Here is a 27,292-nt window from a genome sequence, read left to right as displayed (position 1 = left end):
CAGCATTATACCCATAACTAAGCTCACCTACACTGCACATCCCTATAGTAAACTATCGCTCTATTATCTATGTGAAGTACACAGCATTATACCCATAGCTAAGCTCACCTACACTGTACATCACTATAGTAAACTATCGCTGTATTATCTATGTGAAGTACACAGCATTATACCCATAGCTAAGCTCACCTACACCGCACAGCCCTATAGTAAACTATCGCTCTCCTATCTATGTGAAGTACACAGCATTATACCCATAGCTAAGCTCACCTACACTGCACATCACTATAGTAAACTATCGCTGTATTATCTATGTGAAGTACGCAGCATTATACCCATAGCTAAGCTCACCTACACTGCACATCCCTATAGTAAACTATCGCTGTATTATCTATGTGAAGTACGCAGCATTATACCCATAGCTAAGCTCACCTACACTGTACATCACTATAGTAAACTATCGCTGTATTATCTATGTGAAGTACGCAGCATTATACCCATAGCTAAGCTCACCTACACCGCACATCCCTATAGTAAACTATTGCTCTCCTATCTATGTGACGTACGCAGCATTATACCCATAGCTAAGCTCACCTACACTGCACATCACTATAGTAAACTATCGCTCTATTATCTATGTGAAGTACGCAGCATTATACCCATAGCTAAGCTCACCTACACTGCACATCCCTATAGTAAACTATCGCTCTATTATCTATGTGAAGTACACAGCATTATACCCATAGCTAAGCTCACCTACACTGCACATCCCTATAGTAAACTATCGCTCTCCTATCTATGTGAAGTACACAGCATTATACCCGTAGCTAAGCTCATCTACACTGCACATCACTATAGTAAACTATCGCTCTATTATCTATGTGAAGTACACAGCATTATACCCATAGCTAAGCTCACCTACACTGCACATCACTATAGTAAACTATCACTCTCCTATCTATGTGAAGTACAGAGCATTATACCCATAGCTAAGCTCACCTACACCGCACATCCCTATAGTAAACTATCGCTCTATTATCTATGTGAAGTACGCAGCATTATACCCATAGCTAAGCTCACCTACACTGCACATCACTATAGTAAACTATCGCTGTATTATCTATGTGAAGTACAGAGCATTATACCCATAGCTAAGCTCACCTACACTGCACATCCCTATAGTAAACTATCGCTCTATTATCTATGTGAAGTACACAGCATTATACCCATAGGTAAGCTCACCTACACTGCAGATCCCTATAGTAAACTATCGCTCTCCTATCTATGTGAAGTACACAGCATTATACCCATAGCTAAGCTCACCTACACTGTACATCACTATAGTAAGCTATCGCTCTCCTATCTATGTGAAGAACGCAGCATTATACCCATAGCTAAGCTCACCTACACTGCACATCCCTATAGTAAACTATCGCTCTCCTATCTATGTGAAGTACACAGCATTATACCCATAGCTAAGCTCACCTACACTGCACATCACTATAGTAAACTATCGCTCTCCTATCTATGTGAAGTACACAGCATTATACTCATAGCTAAGCTCACCTACACTGCACATCCCTATAGTAAACTATCGCTCTCCTATCTATGTGAAGTACACAGCATTATACTCATAGCTAAGCTCACCTACACTGCACATCCCTATAGTAAACTATCGCTCTATTATCTATGTGAAGTACACAGCATTATACCCATAGCTAAGCTCACGTACACTGCACATCACTATAGTAAGCTATCGCTCTCGTATCTATGTGAAGTACACAGCATTATACTCATAGCTAAGCTCACCTACACTGCACATCACTATAGTAAACTATCGCTCTCCCATCTATGTGAAGTACACAGCATTATACCCATAGCTAAGCTCACCTACACTGCACATCACTATAGTAAACTATCGCTCTCCTATCTATGTGAAGTACACAGCATTATACCCATAGCTAAGCTCACCTACACTGCACATCCCTATAGTAAACTATCGCTCTCCTATCTATGTGAAGTACACAGCATTATACCCATAGCTAAGCTCACCTACACTGCACATCCCTATAGTAAACTATCGCTCTCCTATCTATGTGAAGTACACAGCATTATACCCATAGCTAAGCTCACCTACACTGCACATCCCTATAGTAAACTATCGCTCTCCTATCTATGTGAAGTACACAGCATTATACCCATAGCTAAGCTCACCTACACTGCACATCACTATAGTAAACTATCGCTCTCCTATCTATGTGAAGTACACAGCATTATACCCATAGCTAAGCTCACCTACACTGCACATTACTATAGTAAACTATCGCTCTATTATCTATGTGAAGTACACAGCATTATACTCATAGCTAAGCTCACCTACACTGCACATCCCTATAGTAAACTATCGCTCTCCTATCTATGTGAAGTACGTAGCATTATACCCATAGCTAAGCTCACCTACACCGCACATCACTATAGTAAACTATCACTCTATTATCTATGTGAAGTACACAGCATTATACCCATAGCTAAGCTCACCTACACTGCACATCACTATAGTAAACTATCACTCTCCTATCTATGTGAAGTACACAGCATTATACCCAAAGCTAAGCTCACCTACACTGTACATCCCTTTAGTAAACTATCGCTCTATTATCTATGTGAAGTACACAGCATTATACCCATAGCTAAGCTCACCTACACTGCACATCCCTATAGTAAACTATCGCTCTATTATCTATGTGAAGTACACAGCATTATACCCATAACTAAGCTCACCTACACTGCACATCCCTATAGTAAACTATCGCTCTATTATCTATGTGAAGTACACAGCATTATACCCATAACTAAGCTCACCTACACTGCACATCCCTATAGTAAACTATCGCTCTATTATCTATGTGAAGTACACAGCATTATACCCATAGCTAAGCTCACCTACACTGTACATCACTATAGTAAACTATCGCTGTATTATCTATGTGAAGTACACAGCATTATACCCATAGCTAAGCTCACCTACACCGCACAGCCCTATAGTAAACTATCGCTCTCCTATCTATGTGAAGTACACAGCATTATACCCATAGCTAAGCTCACCTACACTGCACATCACTATAGTAAACTATCGCTGTATTATCTATGTGAAGTACGCAGCATTATACCCATAGCTAAGCTCACCTACACTGCACATCCCTATAGTAAACTATCGCTGTATTATCTATGTGAAGTACGCAGCATTATACCCATAGCTAAGCTCACCTACACTGTACATCACTATAGTAAACTATCGCTGTATTATCTATGTGAAGTACGCAGCATTATACCCATAGCTAAGCTCACCTACACCGCACATCCCTATAGTAAACTATTGCTCTCCTATCTATGTGAAGTACACAGCATTATACCCATAGCTAAGCTCACCTACACTGCACATCCCTATAGTAAACTATCGCTCTATTATCTATGTGAAGTACGCAGCATTATACCCATAGCTAAGCTCACCTACACTGCACATCACTATAGTAAACTATCGCTCTCCTATCTATGTGAAGCACGTAGCATTATACCCATAGCTAAGCTCACCTACACCGCACATCACTATAGTAAACTATCACTCTATTATCTATGTGAAGTACACAGCATTATACCCATAGCTAAGCTCACCTACACTGCACATCACTATAGTAAACTATCGCTCTCCTATCTATGTGAAGTACACAGCATTATACCCAAAGCTAAGCTCACCTACACTGCACATCCCTATAGTAAACTATCGCTGTATTATCTATGTGAAGTACGCAGCATTATACCCATAGCTAAGCTCACCTACACTGTACATCACTATAGTAAACTATCGCTGTATTATCTATGTGAAGTACGCAGCATTATACCCATAGCTAAGCTCACCTACACCGCACATCCCTATAGTAAACTATTGCTCTCCTATCTATGTGAAGTACACAGCATTATACCCATAGCTAAGCTCACCTACACTGCACATCCCTATAGTAAACTATCGCTCTATTATCTATGTGAAGTATGCAGCATTATACCCATAGCTAAGCTCACCTACAATGCATATCACTATAGTAAACTATCACTCTCCCATCTATGTGAAGTACACAGCATTATACCCATAGCAAAGCTCACCTACACTGCACATCACTATAGTAAACTATCGCTCTCCTATCTATGTGAAGTACACAGCATTATACCTATAGCTAAGCTCACCTACACTGCACATCCCTATAGTAAACTATCGCTCTCGTATCTATGTGAAGTACACAGCATTATACCCATAGCTAAGCTCACCTACACTGCACATCACTATAGTAAACTATTGCTCTCCTATCTATGTGAAGTACACAGCATTATACCCGTAGCTAAGCTCACCTACACTGCACATCACTATAGTAAACTATCGCTCTATTATATATGTGAAGTACAGAGCATTATACCCATAGCTAAGCTCACCTACACTGCACATCACTATAGTAAACTATCGCTCTCCTATCTATGTGAAGTACACAGCATTATACCCATAGCTAAGCTCACCTACACTGCACATCACTATAGTAAACTATCGCTCTATTATATATGTGAAGTACAGAGCATTATACCCATAGCTAAGCTCACCTACACTGCACATCACTATAGTAAACTATCGCTCTCGTATCTATGTGAAATACACAGCATTATACCCATAGCTAAGCTCACCTACACTGCACATCCCTATAGTAAACTATCGCTCTCCTATCTATGTGAAATACACAGCATTATACCCATAGCTAAGCTCACCTACACTGCACATCACTATAGTAAACTATCGCTCTATTATATATGTGAAGTACAGAGCATTATACCCATAGCTAAGCTCACCTAAACTGCACATCACTATAGTAAACTATCGCTCTCGTATCTATGTGAAATACACAGCATTATACCCATAGCTAAGCTCACCTACACTGCACATCACTATAGTAAACTATCGCTCGCCTATCTATGTGAAGTACACAGCATTATACCCATAGCTAAGCTCACCTACACTGCACATCCCTATAGTAAACTATCGCTCTCCTATCTATGTGAAGTACACAGCATTATACCCATAGCTAAGCTCACCTACACCGCACATCCCTATAGTAAACTATCGCTCTCGTATCTATGTGAAGTACACAGCATTATACCCATAGCTAAGCTCACCTACACTGCACATCCCTATAGTAAACTATCGCTCTATTATCTATGTGAAGTACACAGCATTATACCCATAACTAAGCTCACCTACACTGCACATCCCTATAGTAAACTATCGCTCTATTATCTATGTGAAGTACACAGCATTATACCCATAGCTAAGCTCACCTACACTGTACATCACTATAGTAAACTATCGCTGTATTATCTATGTGAAGTACACAGCATTATACCCATAGCTAAGCTCACCTACACCGCACATCACTATAGTAAACTATCGCTGTATTATCTATGTGAAGTACGCAGCATTATACCCATAGCTAAGCTCACCTACACTGCACATCCCTATAGTAAACTATCGCTCTCCTATCTATGTGAAGTACACAGCATTATACCCATAGCTAAGCTCACCTACACTGCACATCACTATAGTAAACTATCGCTGTATTATCTATGTGAAGTACGCAGCATTATACCCATAGCTAAGCTCACCTACACTGCACATCCCTATAGTAAACTATCGCTGTATTATCTATGTGAAGTACGCAGCATTATACCCATAGCTAAGCTCACCTACACTGTACATCACTATAGTAAACTATCGCTGTATTATCTATGTGAAGTACGCAGCATTATACCCATAGCTAAGCTCACCTACACCGCACATCCCTATAGTAAACTATTGCTCTCCTATCTATGTGAAGTACACAGCATTATACCCATAGCTAAGCTCACCTACACTGCACATCACTATAGTAAACTATCGCTCTCCTATCTATGTGAAGTACACAGCATTATACCCGTAGCTAAGCTCATCTACACTGCACATCACTATAGTAAACTATCGCTCTATTATCTATGTGAAGTACACAGCATTATACTCATAGCTAAGCTCACCTACACTGCACATCACTATAGTAAACTATCACTCTCCTATCTATGTGAAGTACAGAGCATTATACCCATAGCTAAGCTCACCTACACCGCACATCCCTATAGTAAACTATCGCTCTATTATCTATGTGAAGTACGCAGCATTATACCCATAGCTAAGCTCACCTACACTGCACATCACTATAGTAAACTATCGCTGTATTATCTATGTGAAGTACAGAGCATTATACCCATAGCTAAGCTCACCTACACTGCACATCCCTATAGTAAACTATCGCTCTATTATCTATGTGAAGTACACAGCATTATACCCATAGCTAAGCTCACCTACACTGTACATCACTATAGTAAGCTATCGCTCTCCTATCTATGTGAAGAACGCAGCATTATACCCATAGCTAAGCTCACCTACACTGCACATCACTATAGTAAACTATCGCTCTCCTATCTATGTGAAGTACACAGCATTATACCCGTAGCTAAGCTCACCTACACTGCACATCACTATAGTAAGCTATCGCTCTCCTATCTATGGTAAGTACACAGCATTATACCCATAGCTAAGCTCACCTACACTGCACATCACTATAGTAAACTATCGCTCTATTATCTATGTGAAGTATGCAGCATTATACCCATAGCTAAGCTCACCTACACTGCACATCCCTATAGTAAACTATCGCTCTCCTATCTATGTGAAGTACACAGCATTATACCCATAGCTAAGCTCACCTACACTGCACATCACTATAGTAAACTATCGCTCTCCTATCTATGTGAAGTACACAGCATTATACCCATAGCTAAGCTCACCTACACTGCACATCACTATAGTAAACTATCGCTCTCCTATCTATGTGAAGTACACAGCATTATACCCATAGCTAAGCTCACCTACACTGCACATCACTATAGTAAACTATCGCTCTCGTATCTATGTGAAGTACACAGCATTATACCCATAGCCAAGCTCACCTACACTGCACATCACTATAGTAAACTATCGCTCTCCTATCTATGTGAAGTACACAGCATTATACTCATAGCTAAGCTCACCTACACTGCACATCACTATAGTAAACTATCGCTCTCCTATCTATGTGAAGTACACAGCATTATACCCATAGCTAAGCTCACCTACACTGCATATCACTATAGTAAACTATCGCTCTATTATCTATGTGAAGTACACAGCATTATACCCATAGCTAAGCTCACCTACACTGCACATCACTATAGTAAACTATCGCTCTCGTATCTATGTGAAGTACACAGCATTATACCCATAGCCAAGCTCACCTACACTGCATATCACTATAGTAAACTATCGCTCTATTATCTATGTGAAGTACACAGCATTATACTCATAGCTAAGCTCACCTACACTGCACATCACTATAGTAAACTATCGCTCTCCTATCTATGTGAAGTACACAGCATTATACCCATAGCTAAGCTCACCTACACTGCACATCCCTATAGTAAACTATCGCTCTATTATCTATGTGAAGTACACAGCATTATACCCATAGCTAAGCTCACCTACACTGCACATCACTATAGTAAACTATCGCTCTCCTATCTATGTGAAGTACACAGCATTATACCCATAGCTAAGCTCACCTACACTGCATATCACTATAGTAAGCTATCGCTCTCCTATCTATGTGAAGTACACAGCATTATACCCATAGCTAAGCTCACCTACACTGCACATCCCTATAGTAAACTATCGCTCTCCTATCTATGTGAAGTACACAGCATTATACCCATAGCTAAGCTCACCTACACTGCACATCCCTATAGTAAACTATCGCTCTCCTATCTATGTGAAGTACACAGCATTATACCCATAGCTAAGCTCACTTACATTGCACATCACTATAGTAAACTATCGCTCTCCTATCTATGTGAAGTACACAGCATTATACCCATAGCTAAGCTCACCTACACTGCACATCACTATAGTAAACTATCGCTCTCCTATCTATGTGAGGTACACAGCATTATACCCATAGCTAAGCTCACCTACACTGCACATCACTATAGTAAACTATCGCTCTATTATCTATGTGAAGTACACAGCATTATACCCATAGCTAAGCTCACCTACACTGCACATCCCTATAGTAAACTATCGCTCTCCTATCTATGTGAGGTACACAGCATTATACCCATAGCTAAGCTCACCTACACTGTACATCACTATAGTAAACTATCGCTCTCCTATCTATGTGAAGTACACAGCATTATACCCATAGCTAAGCTCACCTACACTGCACATCACTATAGTAAACTATCACTCTCCTATCTATGTGAAGTACACAGCATTATACCCATAGCTAAGCTCACCTACACTGCACATCCCTATAGTAAACTATCGCTCTCCTATCTATGTGAAGTACACAGCATTATACCCATAGCTAAGCTCACCTACACTGTACATCACTATAGTAAACTATCGCTCTCCTATCTATGTGAAGTACGCAGCATTATACCCCACAGGGTTCACGCTACCATCAGGCGGACAGAAGTGGAGAAACCACAGACCGGGGACCCCCAGTGTTCTATACCGCGGGGACCCACTTACCAGAGACAGGTGCAGGGGAAGAAGGTACCAGTGAAACCAGACTGGCACTGGGAAAAAGGTTACCTGGAGGCGAAACCAGCATGCCTCGGGTCCGCAGTTATTATCTCAAGAAAGTGTGTAAACCAGTTGAACTGAATACCTGTGTGGACTCCCTTCTTCCGACGCCCACCGCACCATACACCCGTATTGCAGGCGGGGGCCGCTGCCACTTCTAAGGCTGCTCGGATTCGGGTTCGCTGCTGCGGCTCGAGTGGTGACCGGACTCGGGCTCGCACAGCCGTCCATCCTCACAACCGTTGTAAGAGGGGACATTTTACAGGGGATTTGTTGTGCCGGTGACGCCACCCGTGGGTTGCGGTGAGGGATGGTAGCACCGCCGCTGCCTGTTGATGGGCGCCTGGGGCTGATGGAGCGGGGGCAGCAAGATGGGATCCCCTCCACGGGTAGGGGAGGTGTAGTCCCTGGGCCCGTGGACGGTAATGGGAGTAATGGCTGCTGGAGGTGGCGTGCCGGGTTGGACCGAGGATCAATGGTGTACTCACAGTTCAGTAATCTCACACAAGTCCAGTGGTAAACCAAGTTGCCAGTGACCAGTCGCCGTTGGGGGGTGTATTCGGGTCCCACACCCGGGTGTAGTAAATAGGTGTCCCTTTCTCCTGCAGTCTGTGTTTGTCTCTTCTGTGGGACAACTCCGCATGGAACGGGGAAGTCCACTCCCGGTACTGTGTGTGTTTGGGAGTTTTTGCCCGCAAAATCTGACCCTTGAGATTTCTGTGGGTTCTGACGGACACCCTATCCCCCGCGTTGGGCTTCCGTTTCGCTCTGGACCTCTGGAGAACAAGGCCTAAAACTTTGTCCTCTGCTGGTTGATTAACAAGGGGTATGCAACCTTCCTTGTTCTAGGGTCCAGGCACCCCGACTGTGCACGGCCTCCGGACCGGATTCCGGCTGTCGGCACCGGCGGGCTACAACCCTGCCCCGGTCCACTTAAGGTCTCCCGCGACCGGATCTCTGTCGCCTGTGGCCCTGTTCACTGTCTGACACCTAGCCGGGTAGTCCAGGGGCCCCTACCCCTGACTACACTGCTGTCAACGGTCTGCACTTGACTACTGTCAAAACGTGTCTCTTCCATTGTCAGAACTCAACTTGAACTGTCTGGTTCCCACCCCTGACACCTCAGAACCCTTAAGCGGGCGTTCTCATCCGCCTGATCCTGCCCACTGGTGTGTGCTTATTATCATGAGGGGGTGACTAGGCATTTATGGCTGTGTGTTGTACCTGGGTGTGGATTTTTGGTGGTAACAAGGAGGGTTGACACTTTTGTGACTACCTGGTTTTGCCAGGGCGTCACACCCGCTGGAGCAATACCCTACTTGCGGAGGGACTACCATACTAGCTGCTAATACCATCAGACCCAGTAGAGACATTCTGCAGCGGTGGCTCCCTACACTTAGCCGCAACACCGCAAGTGGCGTCATGTATAAACTTTATTCACCAATCCCCTGTAAATATCCCCATTACAAAAAGGGCCCAGGGCACGGAACCAGGTAACGGCCAACACCGTGACATTCCCAATAGAGACACTGCCCAGAATCGAGTACCCCATATCCATGGGTGCTACACTTAGCAGATCTCATGTATCGTAGCCATGAGCGCTCTCTTACTACATCTGCAGCTCAATATGCTATACACAGGATCTATCACTCCTAATATTGCACCTGTGGAACGTGCTCTTTTTGTGGTTATGTGACTAATTCAAGAGAGTTTATCAACCCATTGGACAATTGCACATACACTATTAAAGATAAGATCAACCGTAAAACAAAAAGGAGTGATAAATGTGGCAATGTGTCCTTGTAAAAAATTACATGTAGGGAAAAAAAAATACAGGAATATTGGAGGAGAATATCCAAACATATAAGTACAATTAAGGCTATGCTCACATTTCCGATTTTTTTACATCAGTCGCCTGCGCTGCTTGACACATGGGACTGAAGGGTTGTACAACGGGTGACAAGAAATGGAATGGATTCACGTTGGTGAAATTATTTCAGTATAAAAACAGTGGGAGAGAGAAAGAGAGAGAGAGAGAGAGAGATGAGAGAGAAAGAGGTGAGAGAAAGAGGTGAGAGAAAGAGAGAGGTGAGGGAGGAGAGAGACAGAGAGAGAGAGAAAGGTGAGAGGAGAGAGAGAAAGAGAGAGAGAGGGAGAGAGGTGAGAGTAAGCGAGAGGTGAGGGATGAGAGAGAGAGAGAAAGGTGAGAAAGGTGAGGGAGAGGAAAGAGTAGAGAGAGAGAGAAAGTGAGAAAGGTGAGGGAGAGGAAAGAGGAGAGAGAAAGAGAGAGAAAGAGAGAGGTGAGAGGAGAGAGACAGAGAGAGAGAGAAAGGTGAGAGGAGAGAGAGAGGGAGCATGAGAGGTGAGAAGAGGAGGAGAGAGAGAAAGGTGAGAGAGAGGAGAGAGAGTGAGAGTGAGAGAGAGGTCTGAGAGAGGAGAGAGAGAGAGAGAGAGAGAGAGAGAATTTCAGACGATTTCCATCCTATGCCTGTCATGCTGGGCATGCTCAGTAGAATGGGACGGAATCCAGCACCATGGACATACATTATGCCTCCTGACGGAGGACGACGGAAACATGACGGGTGCGTTTTTTTGCCGCTACAAAAAAACGTTGCATTCTGCGTCCCTTCCGTCCGACGGTTAGTCACTAGACGACTGATGCGCCGCACGGTGGGTGCAACGAAAGGTCATCAGTCACAATCCGCCGCTCATATAAGTCTATGGGAAATAACAGAATCCGCAAACGGATTGCGTTGTTTCTCTGAGCGGCGGATTGTGATTGATACAAAATAACGGAAGTGTGAACATAGCCTAATACAGAGACCGATGCACCACTCTCGAGACACATGAGATACCAACACAGGGAAAACACTTTGAAACTCAAATATTGGGGAATCAGACAGATAGCCTTGGGTGCAAGAAAAGGAAACTTGGATGCGATGCTTTTTGAGGAAGCAAGGAGAATCTTCAAATTACATTCCATGAGTCCTAATGGCCTTAATGAGGGCTTTACATATATACATACATTTATACATACATTAATGAGGTCTTTACATATATATCAAAAACGAAGAAACTTCAGCTCTCCCCTCTTCACTCCCAAATCTTACCTCCGGTGCACGGAAACACCCTGACCTGGGTGGGAACACATGAAGAAAGGAAGAAATTCCAGCAACTTCAGGAGAAAGTAGAATTTTCTTAAAAAACAGTTTCTTTATTGGTAATAAAAATATTAATTACCAATAAAGAAACTGTGGAATGATTCCATGATTAAGACCTATTCAGGTTGAAACGCGTAGGAAACAGCGCCTCTGTCTTGCCTCTCCATTTTTTGTCTTGCTTGGATGGAATATTAATATTTTTATTACCAATAAAGAAACTGTTTTTTAAGAAAATTCTACTTTCTCCTGAAGTTGCTGGAATCTCTTCCTTTCTTTACATATATACATACATTTATACAATCTAATCAATGAACTTATGGATGACATTTTACTGCCATGTCCAATATTGGAAATAGAGAAAAATATACATAAAAGTGGTATAAAAAGATCATATCGTATCATAGACACTAGAATCCGGATCTAAAGTATATTAGCATTGATATGAACAATCCTTCAACACACAAGCAGTTTTTTATTTCCCATGAAAGTCTCAGTATTTTCTAAAGTTGTACAGATATTATGGAGGATCCCACGTTAGGTGAGCGCTCACAATTCATGAATCTATAGTATACCATCATACAATATGCTATGCTTCTTATATATTAATCGGATAGGAAATGTAGGGACTAGAAGATACTGGTATAGTTAATGAAGATTAAGTCATTGGTAGAGATTTTATGTCATAATGACGGTGTACTGATTATAAGAGCTAGAAATATACCGTAAAATCATAGAAGAGATAGAGATTATATTATGAGGTTTCATGAAAATCGACTTATTTTAAGTCCTGTAGAGAATTGCGGTCTGCTGGCTACACTTAATATGGGTTATAGGTTATTTCAAAGTAAAGCGCTTGGTATATGGGTAGGACGAAAAGACCTAAATCCTTAAGTATACCTAGTGATAAACGAGAACTTGTAGAGCTGTAGGGGGAAAAAGCGCAATAGGGTCTTACCCGGTATGAGGGTAGAGAGACAGAAAGAGGTACACTCACCTGGTAGGGTTGTGCAAGTCACAACTCCTTATGATCGCATGTGAGTGCCTTTTTGTGGTTTAGCAGCGGCCCCGGAATGCAGTATATAAAATATAGGTCAGGTAAAGAGAAAACCGGTTTAAATGCCGCGCTAAAAACCACTGATGTTGTAGATGAAAAAGATTTCCTTTATTTCATAATTCTACGCGTTTCAGAGACATCTCCGTCTCCTTCCTCAGGAAAAATAAATGAATTGTATTGATGAATATATGCATAGTTAGTCTGTTTGTTAGAGGATATGGAGCACTGGTATAGTGAGACCGATAGAAACAATGACAAAGTCTGGACGCACGCGTGATAATGAACAAGAGAGCAAAAAATGACGAAGTCCCTGCACGTGCACAGTGTACGAGAACACAGTAAGAGAAGCGAAGATTTAACGCATGCGTAACGGGGACTTCATCTGTCTAAACACAGGCGGAGGCGCAGTGATAGCGATCTAGTATACGCATGCGCTATGACGTCATTGGAAGCAACCCGGAAGAGTATGAGAACGCAATGTTAGGGAAGCTCTAACTGGATGAAATATACGGAGATAGATTGGATCACGGAGGACGATAGGGGGACGTATGGGTGGTGAGTCTCCCAATCATTGTGGTTATCGGTGTGAGACCGTCTATGGGACGAATAGGAGCTACATCACCATTAAAGTGATTGGTACCTATCTCCCTGCAGTCTCCTCCGTGAGAATGATATGAAGGATTGGATTGGCCTTTAGACATATGAGGTCAGAACAAAGGCTTTTAAAGGTCCGTTCAGACATTGTAATTCAGTATTAGCCTCTGCCCCCTGATGAAGCCAGTGCGGTGAAACATGTTGGGGAGGCTACTGATAGTATTTTAATAAGCAAATGCGCTGATCGCCAATAATAGCAGTGATAGATATATAGCTTATTGAGCTGCGGATGTAATAATAGAGTCCAGATGGGAGCTCAACAATGATCAGCTGCTAACATGGCTATAACACATGAGATCTGCTAAGGGTCACCACATTTAGTGGTTTTAAAAGTTTGCTGTGTGTCTGATATATAAAAATCTAAAAATATTTTTAGTGATTGAAAATAAAAGTTATATTTTAATTAGTCCTTAATTTAGGTTTCGAGTTGCCTTCTGGCAAATTGTAAATTAATGCTTATTAACTCTATGCTGACTAATAGAACAAGTTCTTCTAAGTCAATTCTGTACTGATGGGGGCTCTAATGAGGCATTTCTGTACTGCTGGTGGTTATGGTGACGTGTATCTGTATGATAAGGGTAGTGATGCTATGTCTTTGTACTGATGGGGGCTCTACTGAGGTATTTCTGTACTGCTGGTGTTTCTGGTGATGTGTTTCTGTACTGATGAGGGTAGTGATGCTGTGTCTCTGTACTGATGGGGGCTCTACTGAGGTATTCCTGTACTGCTGGCGGTTATGGTGAGGTGTTTCTGTACTGACGAGGGTAGTGATGCTATGTCTCTGTACTGATGGGGGCTCTACTGAGGTATTCCTGTACGTCTGGTGTTTCTGTAATGTGTTTCTGTACTGATGAGGGTAGTGATGCTGTGTCTCTGTACTGATGGGGGCTCTACTGAGATATCTCTGTACTGCTGGTGTGTCTGATGATGTATTCTTATGCTCTTATATTTCTGCTCCTGTTCATATATCACAATTCTTAACTTTTAAGATTACGTTATACATAGCTATGTTGTTAAAGTGTTGAACCATCTGACATGTTAAGGGTTACTATGTTTTTATGTTAGGAGCATTTAAGGGGTTGTCCAACGCTGATGAAAATGTACAATAATTATGTGACTGCAGACTTCACTGTAAAGATTCTCTGGTCCTGCCAGTGAGAACGGGATGTCACAGACCCACACCGATGTCATTTACATCCATGCGGTCACATGCTGACTAGACATGCAAGTGAATTGAGTGACGCCAGACACATCTAGGTGGAATGTGTCTGGAAGCATGAAAATTACATGATCACATGATTGTCCACTCTTGCCACTGGTCCAGGAAAATCCAAAAAGTGTGCAGTGCACGCGATGTGAGAATTAGGAAGTCTACAGTCACACAGAATGATTGCAGACTTTTCACAAACCTGGACAAGCCCTTTAAAACATTAGACCTGTAGCCCATTACTAGCAGCGTCTAATATACTCACTGTCAGGATTCAGCTCTGCATTATGGTTTCAGCAGTCGTATGTGGTTTTTATGCTTACGGTCACGTGACATCCAGCTTCTCTTCCTGCTTCTCTCAATGAAGCTGGGGCTGTAGGTCTTCACTGAACATTGAGAAAATTAGGAAGAGCAGCTCATTGGCAAGTGACTAAGTGCAAATCACATGATGACTACTCACACTGCATGAGGGGGGCCCAAATCTGAATTCTTGCCCCGGGTGCTGGAAAAAGCCAGCTCCACCTCTGACATAGGACACACAGAGGAAGGTGTAAATACATGACATAAAATACACTACGGCATTGATTGTAGGAGCGGGACACGAGCGTAGCGTGCGACCTCCACCCACAAACGTGCTGACCTGGCACGGGACACAATCCAGCGCTGCAGCAATCAGTAGTGGCTGCTGCCTGCACGTGTTCACAGTCTATGGAAGAGTTAAGGAGGCATCAAAACTGGGAATCTGCACAGGGACTGGAGGAACCGAAATCTGTTTACATTCCCGGCTCGCGAGTTGTCCACCCATACTACACAGAGAGAAGAGACCGGCTCTGACATTGTTTATTTCTTACCTGCCTTTCCCAAACCAGTTCCCGATGCAGGTGACGACACTGGGCCAACCGGTGGTCTGAACCAAACCGTTCAACACCTGAGAGTAAAAGGACATGGAGGTAAAAAAAAAAAAGAGACCGGCAGAATCTTGCTCAGGAACCCAATCCCCCAGACACTTCATGGTGACACTGCAAGATTGACAGCCCCCTGTTTTCAGACTTCTTATATGCTATGCATATACAGCACCAACACTTTGTGCAGCACTTTACAGACGTGATCATCACGGTCCCCAGTGGGGCTCACAATCTACATTCCCCATCAGTATGTAATGGAGTGTGGGAGGAAACCGGAGACCTCGGAAGAAGCCCACCAACACAGGGAGCACATACAAACTCCCTGCAGATTCTGTCCATGGCGGAATCTAAACCCAAGACGCCAGCACTGCAGACCAAGACTGTTAACCACTGAGTCACCAGCCGTCGCCAAATAATGGCCGCCAGCTGTGACAAAATAACATCCATCAGCCAATAACGGCCACCAACCATTGTCAGATAACGTCCACCAGCTGTCGCCAGATAGACTAAGGCTGATGATGAACACCTCTTCAATTAAGGATCTGTGACCATTTCGCACACCCAGACTAATGACCCCGGGTCCAGGCTCTGCTGCGAGCATGATCCCAGTGTTTGTACATCCCTCCGGGTTCACACTGGTGTACGGCATTGGGTGTAATCCCAGTCTCTGTACATCCCCCAAGGTCACACTGGTGCACGGCATCGGGTGTGATCCCAGTGTCTGTACATGCCCCTGGGGGGTTGTCACACTGGTGTACGGCATTGGGTGCCATCCCAATTTCTGTACATCCGCCCCCAGGGTCACACTGGCGTATGGCATCAGGTGACATCACAGTGTCTGTACATCCCCCTAGGGTCACACTGGTGTATGGCATCAGGTGAGATCACAGTGTCTGTACATCCCCCTAGGGTCACACTGGTGTACGGCATTGGGTGCCGTCCCAATTTCTGTACATCCGCCCCCAGGGTCACACTGGTGTATGGCATCAGGTGAGATCACAGTGTCTGTACATCCCCCTAGGGTCACACTGGTGTATGGCATCAGGTGAGATCACAGTGTCTGTACATCCGCCCCCAGGGTCACACTGGTGTACGGCATTGGGTGTGATCCCAGTGTCTGTACATCCCCCCGGGATCACACTGGTGCACGGCATCGCGTGTGATCCCAGTGTCTGTACATGCCCCTGGGGGGGGGGGTGTCACACTGGTGCACGGCATCGCGTGTGATCCCAGTGTCTGTACATCCCCCTGGGGTCACACTGGTGTATGGCAGCAGCTGAGATCCCAGTTTCTGTACATCCCCCACAAGGTGACACTGGTGCACGGCATCGGGTGTGATCCCAGTGTCTGTACATCCCCCACAAGGTCACACTGGTGCACGGCATCGGGTGAGATCCCAGTGTCTGTACATCCCCCTGGGGTCACACTGGTGAACGGCATCGGGTGTGATCCCAGTGTCTGTACATCCCCCACAAGGTCACACTGGTGCACGGCATCGGGTGTGATCCCAGTGTCTGTACATCCCCCACAAGGTGACACTGGTGCACGGCATCGGGTGTGATCCCAGTGTCTGTACATCCCCCTGGGGTCACACTGGTGCATGGCATCGGGTGTGATCCCAGTGTCTGTACATCCCCCACAAGGTCACACTGGTGCACGGCATCGGGTGTGATCCCAGTGTCTGTACATCCCCCACAAGGTCACACTGGTGCACGGCATCGGGGGAGATCCCAGTGTCTGTACATCCCCCACAAGGTCACACTGGTGCACGGCATCGGGTGAGATCCCAGTGTCTGTACATCCCCCACAAGGTCACACTGGTGCACGGCATCGGGTGAGATCCCAGTGTCTGTACATCCCCCTGGGGTCACACTGGTGAACGGCATTGGGTTGGTATGGACATGGTTATGGACTGTTATGAACAGCATTCAGTATTATATGAAGAAATCCAAAAACAGGACTCAAAATGGTGTTTGAACTGTACTCAGATGCAGGACTTTCTGGTCATAAGTGATTCATGCTGATTTAGCCTAATATAAAATGATGAAACATATACAGTGCTGGCCAAAAGTATTGGCACCCCTGCAATTCTGTCAGATAATACTCAGTTTCTTCCTGAAAATGATTGCAATCACAAATTCTTTGGTATTATTATCTTCATTTAATTTGTCTTCAATAAAAAAAAAAAAAAAAAATTGTCATAAAGCCAAATTAGATATAATTCCACACCAAACATAAAAAGGGAGTGGACAAAAGTATTGGCACGGTTTGAAAAATCCTGTGCTGCTTCTGTAATTTGTGTAATAACAGCCCCTGTAACTTACCTGTGGCACCTAACAGGTGCTGGCAATAACTAAATCACACTTGCAGCCAGTTGACATGGATTAAAGTTGACGCAACCTCTGTCCTGTGTCCTTGTGTGCACCACATTGAGCATGGAGAAAAGAAAGAAGACCAAAGAACTGTCTGAGGACTTGAGAATCCAAATTGTGAGGAAGCATGAGCAATCTCAAGGCAAGAAGTCCATCTCCAAAGACCTGAAAGTTCCTGTGTCTACGGTGCACAGTGTCATCAAGAAGTGTAAAGCCCATGGCACTGTGGTAACCTCCATAGATGTGGAAGGAAAAGAAAAATTGACGAGAGATTTCAACGCAAGATTGTGCGGATGGTGGATAAAGAACCTCGACTAACATCCAAACAAGTTCAGGCTGCCCTGCAGTCCGAGGGTACAACAGTGTCACCCCGTACTATCCGTCAGCGTCTGAATGAAAAGGGACTGTATGGTAGGATACCCAGGAAGACCCCACTTCTTACCCCGAGACATAAAAAAGCCAGGCTGGAGTTTGCCAAAACTTACCTGAGAAAGCCTAAAACGTTTTGGAAGAATGTTCTCTGGTCAGATGAGACAACAGTAGAGCTTTTTGGGAAAAGCCATCAACATAGAGTTTACAGGAAAAAAAAGAGGCATTCAAAGAAAAGAACACGGTCCCTACAGTCAAACGTGGCAGAGGTTCCCTGATGTTTTGGGGTTGCTTTGCTGCCTCTGGCACTGGACCGCTTGACCGTGTGCATGGCTTTATGAAGTCTGAAGACTACCAACAAATTTTGCAGCATAATGTAGGGCCCAGTGTGAGAATGCTGGGTCATCCTCAGAGGTCATGGGTCTTCCAGCAGGACAATGACCCAAAACACACTTCAAAAAGCACTAGAAAATGGTTTGAGAGAAAGCACTGGAGACTACTAAAGTGGCCAGCAATGAGTCCAGACCTGAACCCCATAGAACACCTGTGGAGAGATCTCACAATGGCAGTTTGGAGAAGGCCCCCTTCAAATCTCAGGGACCTGGAGCAGTTTGGAGAAGGCCCCCTTCAAATCTCAGGGACCTGGAGCAGTTTGCCAAAGAAGAATGGTCTAAAATTCCAGCAAAGCATTGTAAGAAACTCATTGATGGTTACCGGAAGCGGTTGTTCGCAGTTATTTTGGATAAAGGTTGTGCAACCAAGTATTAGGCTAAGGGTGCCAATACTTTTGTCTGGCCCATTTTTTGAGTTGTGTGTGAAATGATCAATGATTTGATTTTTGTTTCATTCTCTTTTGTGTTTTTTCATTGCAAGCAAAATAAATGAAGATAACAATACCAAAGAATTTGTGATTGCAATCATTTTCAAGAAGAAACTGAGTATTATCTGACAGAATTGCAGGGGTGCCAATACTTTTGGCCAGCACTGTATACATCTCAAAATAAGCTCTTTTTGCCGTTTACCCAATAGGAGAGGTGTTACGTATTCTTGGTTCCTATCCAACTGATTTCTTTAAATGTATCTGAACTTCCATAAATAAACCAGTCATATTTCCTACCAAGATTTGTGGTCATCTCTTATCTGTGTGGACGAATAGCATGCATGCAACTGACAAATGACTCATGATTTGGAATGCAGACGGGTTTAAGATGTGGATGCATAACTTGAATTGCATCACCCTAAATTATGTCCCCCTATTCAGATGGTGCCAAACGTCTCCTAGGACGAAACATCTGGACGAAAGACAGCCGTGCTGTCACCTTCACTTTCCAAACGGACCACACGAGGGGGGAGATTGCGCAACTCCACAAAAAGGTAAGAAAATTTCTTATCTTACCTTATAAACTCTCGTGTTTCCATTTCGAAGGGGGGGTGTCGGCTGCCCGAGTCCAGGCACCTGTTCACCGATCTCTGTGAGATAAAAGTCCTAGTGCGAATCTTGTCATAATATCTCTTATCTCTTAAAACGTCTGCCTAATGTAACGTTGTAATGTGTGTCTTTATCTATTCCGTGAAAAAGCGGAAATATTAAGCTCCGTTGGTTTTAGAGAAAAAGGGGAACTCTTGATATTAGCTGAATTCTGGTATGAAGCGAGTAATATGAAGAACTATTTTTAACTGTGTAATTGGCGAGTTCAGACACCTGCATTTTATGTCAGTTTGTGTTGGTTCGTCTTTTGTCTGGAAATGGCAGAGTTGCTCGTAGAAAGCGGAGGTGAGTTATGATTACTGCACCCAGCTGTCTTGTGTGAAATGAGGAACTAGAACTTTAGAGAAGTTAACGGTTTACGGCTACATCTACGTGTGACGGTCCAATCAATAATTGATGTAATTGATAAGGTCTGGGGATCCTGGTCTTCCATTGAGAGAAGATTTGAAAAGGGGGGTTTTCAGCAGTTTCCTGCTAAGTACTGGCTGATGGTAAGAGCCCTGGCTGTATTTATTGGATGATAATGTGTTCTTTCATGATGCTAGGAGAAGAATAGCATTAGGGTAAGATGTTGGCTGCCATCTTGCAGGCTTCAGTGAGAGCACATACCTCTTCTTCTTGTGCAGACGGGGATGCGGATAGCAACTGCTCTATCAGCACAGCGTCTTCTGCTACCACCACCATACTCATGGGGAACCGTCCTTCTTGATCTGCATATCTTGATTCATCAGCAAAGGGGTTAAGTTGGGGTCTTCCAAGGGTGTATCCATCACTATCGAATCCAGAGGTTTCCTGCCTCAGGAGAGCAAGGCAATCATGTAGAGCTATGCCAGAATTGACTACCTCTTCCACCAAGGTGTCAGAGGTGGGACACTCCCCCCTTGGAAGAAGGAGAAGTGTAGCAGGATTAAGGACCCCACTTCGGGAGATGGCGACATTGTCAGGGAGCAGTGACGTCATGCAGAGCATTGATCTTCAGCTGGTGATTTAGGTTGGTGTTTCTCAGATGACTAGATCCAATCTGGCTGAGTAGTATCCAAAGGGCCGCTGTCTTCCACCATGGCAACAGGCAGAATGACTTCAGGTAGTCAGGCAGGCCCAGGACTGGAGATAACGTGAGGATACTCTTCAGGTGACTGTGAATGCAGCACATTTGTATGTGGGGTGGTCTTGGAAGCTGCTAGATTCATCTCCACACCTCTTGCCCCTTGAAAGAGTGTCTTGGTCCTTCACTCTGTAATCAGGAGTTACCAGCTGAAGTTGTTTGCATATGGGCTCTCAGAGGCCTAATACAAAAGGTTGCCTTGTCACCGCCTAAGAAACTAGCTAGCCTCAATGAAGAAGAAATCCTAACTTGCCTCAGAGCAGCTCCAAGGAGATCGTTAAAGCCCCCAACATATAAGGACGATGATATAAGAAGTAAATAATACACAGTTGGTTAGGGATAGACTTAAGCAAAGAGAGGCCCTGCTAAGACACTAAAGGATAGAATAGATCACTGGGTGCTGCCAGCAAAAACCCTAATATATGCCAACTCCTGATGATCAACATTCCCTTATGACCACATGATCCTCCACCCTCTACATCAGGAAACTCTTGTGCAGGATACCGCGCAGGATAATGTACAAGAGAGATTATCTCAAAACTAGGCTAAGTACCAACTGCCATAGGCAGAAAAATATTCAATGTCCAATAGAACAAAATAGTGAGCAGTCCATTGAGGTGGTGTAATACATTATATACTAGGTACCGCAAAAACAAACATGCAAAAGTGAAGTAAAAAGGTTTTCACTGGATTATTAGCAATGTCCTCTGTTAAAGTTCATTAGTGGGAACACAATGGGGCACAAACGCATTTATGACCAAAAAAAACGCAGTGTGGATTTCAGGCCTTTATGTCCCTCCTCTGCAGCCTCTGCTGCACCAGCAATAAACAGAGCAGTGGCTTTGGGTCCTAAGATGGCGGCTGAAAAAAGGAAGTATGAGTGACTGAGTTAAAATGGCGAGCTAAAGAGGAACTAGGTGTTGTCTAGGATAAAATGGTGTTTGAAGAGACGGAGAGGGAGGGACATGGGGCATGCCATCTACATTCAGGACAGGAAAAAATGGGGTGAGCTTATGTGGACACAGTGCTTTACAGACAGTACACAAGTCCAACCTATGGGGACAGCTTATAGGGTGGAGGACGTTGCCTTCTAGTGGGCCTGAGAGAAGCCATTTTCACAGACAGGCAATATACATATAGTGTACTAGATTCAGAATTATATTTCTTCAATCCATCTCAATATTTTCACTTCCCTTCATGTTCTATCAATATCACATCCTTTACCTCAATCTCTCCTCATCTAGTCTCCCCCCTGGGGCAGCCATTCCTACCCCCAAGGAGAATTTTCCATTTTTTTCCAACATACTTCTTATCTTCTGTCACAAATTCCTTCATGCTAATTTGCTGGTTTCATTTAACCTCGTTTCACAGATCTTCAAATAGAAAAACTGACACTTCTCTTTTTTGCAATTTCAACACTTCTCAGGTGTTCCCCTATTCCTTATTTACCGGAAACTGCGAACATTCAAAGGATTATACAAAGGTCTAGATTCTATCTCAGTTGACAAAACACCAACACAACAAGATCGTCTACCGCTACTCCAGCGTGAATGTTTCCAGAAAGAATCAGGGTGCATGCCAAAACAAGTATCACGTACAGTAGGTGGCAAAACATTTCATCCACCGTCACTATACACCAGCCATACATTGATATTACAAGTACCAAAGTCTGTTTACACTACATACACCTCATAAGGACGGTCCATCCAAAACTCAGAAACTTGATCAAGACTGAGGTTAAGGATTTTCCCTAATGCTATTTTTCTCCTAGAATCACGAAAAAACACATTAATGTCCACTGAGATACAGCCAGGGCTCTTTACCATCACCTCAGTACTCTGCTGGTAATCACTAAAACCCCACCTTCTGTCTCCTCTATTCCTGGAAGACTAGGGCCCCCAGACTTATCAATTATTTCAATTATTGGACACATCACAGAAAGATGTAGCCGTAAACAGTTAACTTCTTGAAAGTAAAACTTCCTCTTTTTTTTTCTAAAAGCAACGGAGTTCACAACTTCTGCTTTTTCACGGAACAGATAAAGACACACATTACACATTACATTATGCAGACGTTTTAAAAGATATTACAACCGGATTCGCACTAGGACTTTTATCTCATAGAGAACGGGTGTCTGGACTGGGGCAGCCGACACCCCCCCCTTTCAAACGGAAACATATGAGAGGTCAGTCAGGTAAGATAAGAAATTTTCTTACCTTTTTTGCGAAGTTGCGAAATATCCCCTCTCATGCGTTCCGTCTGGAAACGGAGATGACAGCACGGCTGCCTTTCATCCAGACTTTTCCTCTTAGGTGACGTTGGGTGCCATCTGATAAGGGTGTCCCACCTCTGACACCTTGGAGGAAGAAGTAGTCAATTCTGGCATAGCTCTACATGATTGCCTTGCTCTCCTGAGGCAGGAAACCTCTGGATTCGATAAAGTGACAGATACACCCTTGGAAGACCCTGACTTAACCCCTTTGTGGATGGATCGAGATATGCAGATCAAGAAGGACGGTTCCACACGGGTGTGGTGGTGGTTGCAGAAGACGTGGTGCTGATAGAGCAGTTGCTACCTGCATCCCTGTCTGCACAAGAAGCGGAGGTATGTACTCTCACTGAAGCCTGCAAGATGGCAGCCAACATCTACTCTGTATGGAAGACAAGAGACTTGATCACCGCCAATGGAACTGTACGCCATAGAAGAAGCTTTGCTATTGCCTGACAGTTGCGGTGAGCAGGGTTCAGGCCTACATTGTAGGAATCAAGGGAAGCAGTAAGAAATGCCCTCGCGGACAGAACAGCCAAAGAATCAGCAATGCGACCACTTATCACAGAAATAGTCAGCCAATCTGTGCTCCTTAAGTGATCCTGATGTGAAGAAGAAAGGAAAGATGGAAAGTCTTGAGAAAACATTGTCCTGAGCCTACAAAAGCAAGTCTCAGAAGAAGAGGATGGAGATGGTGTGCTGCTGTGGGCTCCCGGAGACCATAGAAAGTAGCCAGAGACCTGCTTTTACTGCCAGCCAAAGAGATATGGCAGGCCTTGGGAACAGAACTGACCCTACACACCCCATACCATCCACAGAATAGTGGGAGGGTTGAGAGGTTGGGGCAGTTTAGGAAACAAGGGCATGAAAGTCTTCCCCTTGCGTTGTTTAGTGTCAGACACACCCCAGCAGGGACCACTAAGTCCAGACCCTATAAAATCCTGTTTAGAAGTACCCCCAGATACTTTAACTAAACTTGTTGTTTAATTAAACATTTGACTAACATACAGTACGTTCTTCAGTTTTCACCTGCACTCCATATTCAAACCAGATCCAGATCAGGAGATGGCTGTCTATAAGCCCATGAACCACTTCCTTTCCCCCCCGAATAACGTGCGCCAACGTGGAACAAAGCCATGAGGACAGTCAAGGGGATACGGACAGGATCTGACTTCCTATGCATAGTTTGTTGGGTGAGGAGGTTCATCCACAAGGGATGGGTTATCTCGTAGGCAAGTGAGGTAACCATCGGCATTAGTACAGATCGATAGACTTGATGCAAGTAGGAAAACATTTTTGACTATCTCCAAAGGGGGGAATGTTATGGATATGGTTATGGACTGTTATAATTCTGAATACTGACCATATGAAGATATCCAAAAACAGGACTCAAAATGGCATTTTAACTGTACTCAGATACAGGACTTTCTGGTCATAAGTGATTCATGCTGACTTATAAACTATAAAATGATGAAACACATTTGCATATATATATCTCAAAAAAAGCTCTTTTTGCAGTTTACCCAATAGGAGACGTGTTACGTATTCATGGCTCCTAGCCAACTGATTTCTATAAATGTATCTGAACTTCCGTAATTAAACCAGTCATATTTTCTATGCAGATCCCTGAATATCTCGCACATCGCTGACCTGTCTGGACGAACAGCGCGCAACTGACAAATGACTCAGGATTTGGAATGCAGACGGGCTTAAGACGTGGATCCATAACTTCAATTGCACCACCCTAAATTATGCCTCCCTTATCAAATACTCACCTGGATGATGATGTAGTAGGTCAGGTTGTGGATGTTGTAGAAATATCCCAATCCAAATAGGACAGTGAAGAAACCACTGGCCACCATGCCAGAAGAAAGGAAATAGCGCAGAGGTAAACGTTCTCCAATCATCCCACTGTATGAGGAAGCAACACTACAGTTACTACATGCTATAAACACTTCATACACCACTGTATGTAAACTACTGTATATACACACACCAGACACTACTGTATATACACACCTCATACACTACTGTATATACACACCTCATACACTACTATATATACACTAGACATACCTCACACTACTGTATATACACACCTCATACACTACTATATATACACTAGACATACCTCACACTACTGTATATACACACTACACCCACCTCACTACTGTATATACACACCTCATACACTACTGTATATACACACCTCATACACTACTGTATATACACACCTCATACACTACTGTACCATGCCAGAAGAAAGGAAATAGCGCAGAGGTAAACGTTGTCCAATCATCCCACTGTATGAGGAAGCAACACTACAGTTACTACATGCTATAAACACTTCATACACCACTGTATATAAACTACTGTATATACACACACCAGACACTACTGTATATACACTAGACATACCTCACACTACTGTATATACACACCTCATACACTACTGTACCATGCCAGAAGAAAGGAAATAGCGCAGAGGTAAACGTTCTCCAATCATCCCACTGTATGGAGAGGAAGCAACACTACAGTTACTACATTCTATAAACACTTCATACACCACTGTATATAAACTACTGTATATACACACACCAGACTACTGTATATACACTAGACATACCTCACACTACTGTATATACACACCTCATACACTACTGTACCATGCCAGAAGAAAGGAAATAGCGCAGAGGTAAACGTTCTCCAATCATCCCACTGTATGGAGAGGAAGCAACACTACAGTTACTACATGCTATAAACACTTCATACACCACTGTATATAAACTACTGTATATACACACCTCATACACTACTATATATACACTAGACATACCTCACACTACTGTATATACACACTACACCCACCTCACTACTGTATATACACACCTCATACACTACTGTATATGCACACCTCATACACTACTGTATATACACACACCTCATACACTACTGTATATACACACCTCATACACTACTGTACCATGCCAGAAGAAAGGAAATAGCGCAGAGGTAAACGTTCTCCAATCATCCCACTGTATGGAGAGGAAGCAACACTACAGTTACTACATGCTATAAACACTTCATACACCACTGTATATAAACTACTGTATATACACACACCAGACACTACTGTATATACACACCTCATACACTACTATATATACACACCTCATACACTACTGTATATACACACCTCATACACTACTGTATATACACACCTCATACACTACTGTATATACACACCTCATACACTACTATATATACACTAGACATACCTCACACTACTATATATACACTAGACATACCTCACACTACTGTATATACACTAGACATACCTCACACTACTGTATATACACACTACACCCACCTCACTACTGTACATACAATACATACACTACTGTATATACACACACCTTATACATTACTGTATATATACACACACCTAGTACACTACTGTGTATACACACTACACCCACCTCACTACTGTACATACAATATACACACACACTACTGTATATACATACCTCATACACCTGTATATACAGACACACACCTCATACACTACTGTATATATACACACCTAGTACACTACTGTAAATATACACACACACACACCACCTCACTATTGTACATACAATACATACACTACTGTATATACACACACCTCATACAATACTGTATATACAATATACACACACCTTGTACACTACTATATACATACCTCGTACATTAATGTATATACACACACTACACCCCCCTCATACACTACTGTATACACACACACCTCACACTACTGTATATATACACACACCTCACACTACTGTATATATACACACACACACACCTCATACACTACTGTATATACACACACACCTCATACAATACTGTATATACAATATACACACACCTTGTACACTATATACATACCTCGTACATTACTGTATATACACACACACTACAC

The 27,292-nt window shown here is 43.4% G+C and overlaps 1 protein-coding gene across 1 annotated transcript in view; it reads right to left on the bottom strand.

Annotated features, from left to right (window-relative positions):
• SLC37A1 (solute carrier family 37 member 1) overlaps positions 1–27,292 on the bottom strand; it is a 147,780-nt gene that overhangs the window by 37,230 nt on the left and 83,258 nt on the right. The window contains exons 6-7 of the mRNA XM_075334805.1: positions 25,104–25,239; positions 15,671–15,747 (exon numbers count right to left, since the gene is read on the bottom strand). Coding sequence (XP_075190920.1) covers positions 15,671–15,747; positions 25,104–25,239 — 213 coding nt within the window. The remainder of the gene's footprint in view (positions 1–15,670; positions 15,748–25,103; positions 25,240–27,292) is intronic.

This window comes from Anomaloglossus baeobatrachus, chromosome 2 (assembly GCF_048569485.1).
Source record: "Anomaloglossus baeobatrachus isolate aAnoBae1 chromosome 2, aAnoBae1.hap1, whole genome shotgun sequence".
Classification (NCBI taxonomy): Eukaryota; Metazoa; Chordata; class Amphibia; order Anura; family Aromobatidae; genus Anomaloglossus; species Anomaloglossus baeobatrachus.
The sequence above is the reverse complement of the archived record's forward strand: the minus strand, read 5'-3'. Positions and strand labels throughout refer to the sequence as shown.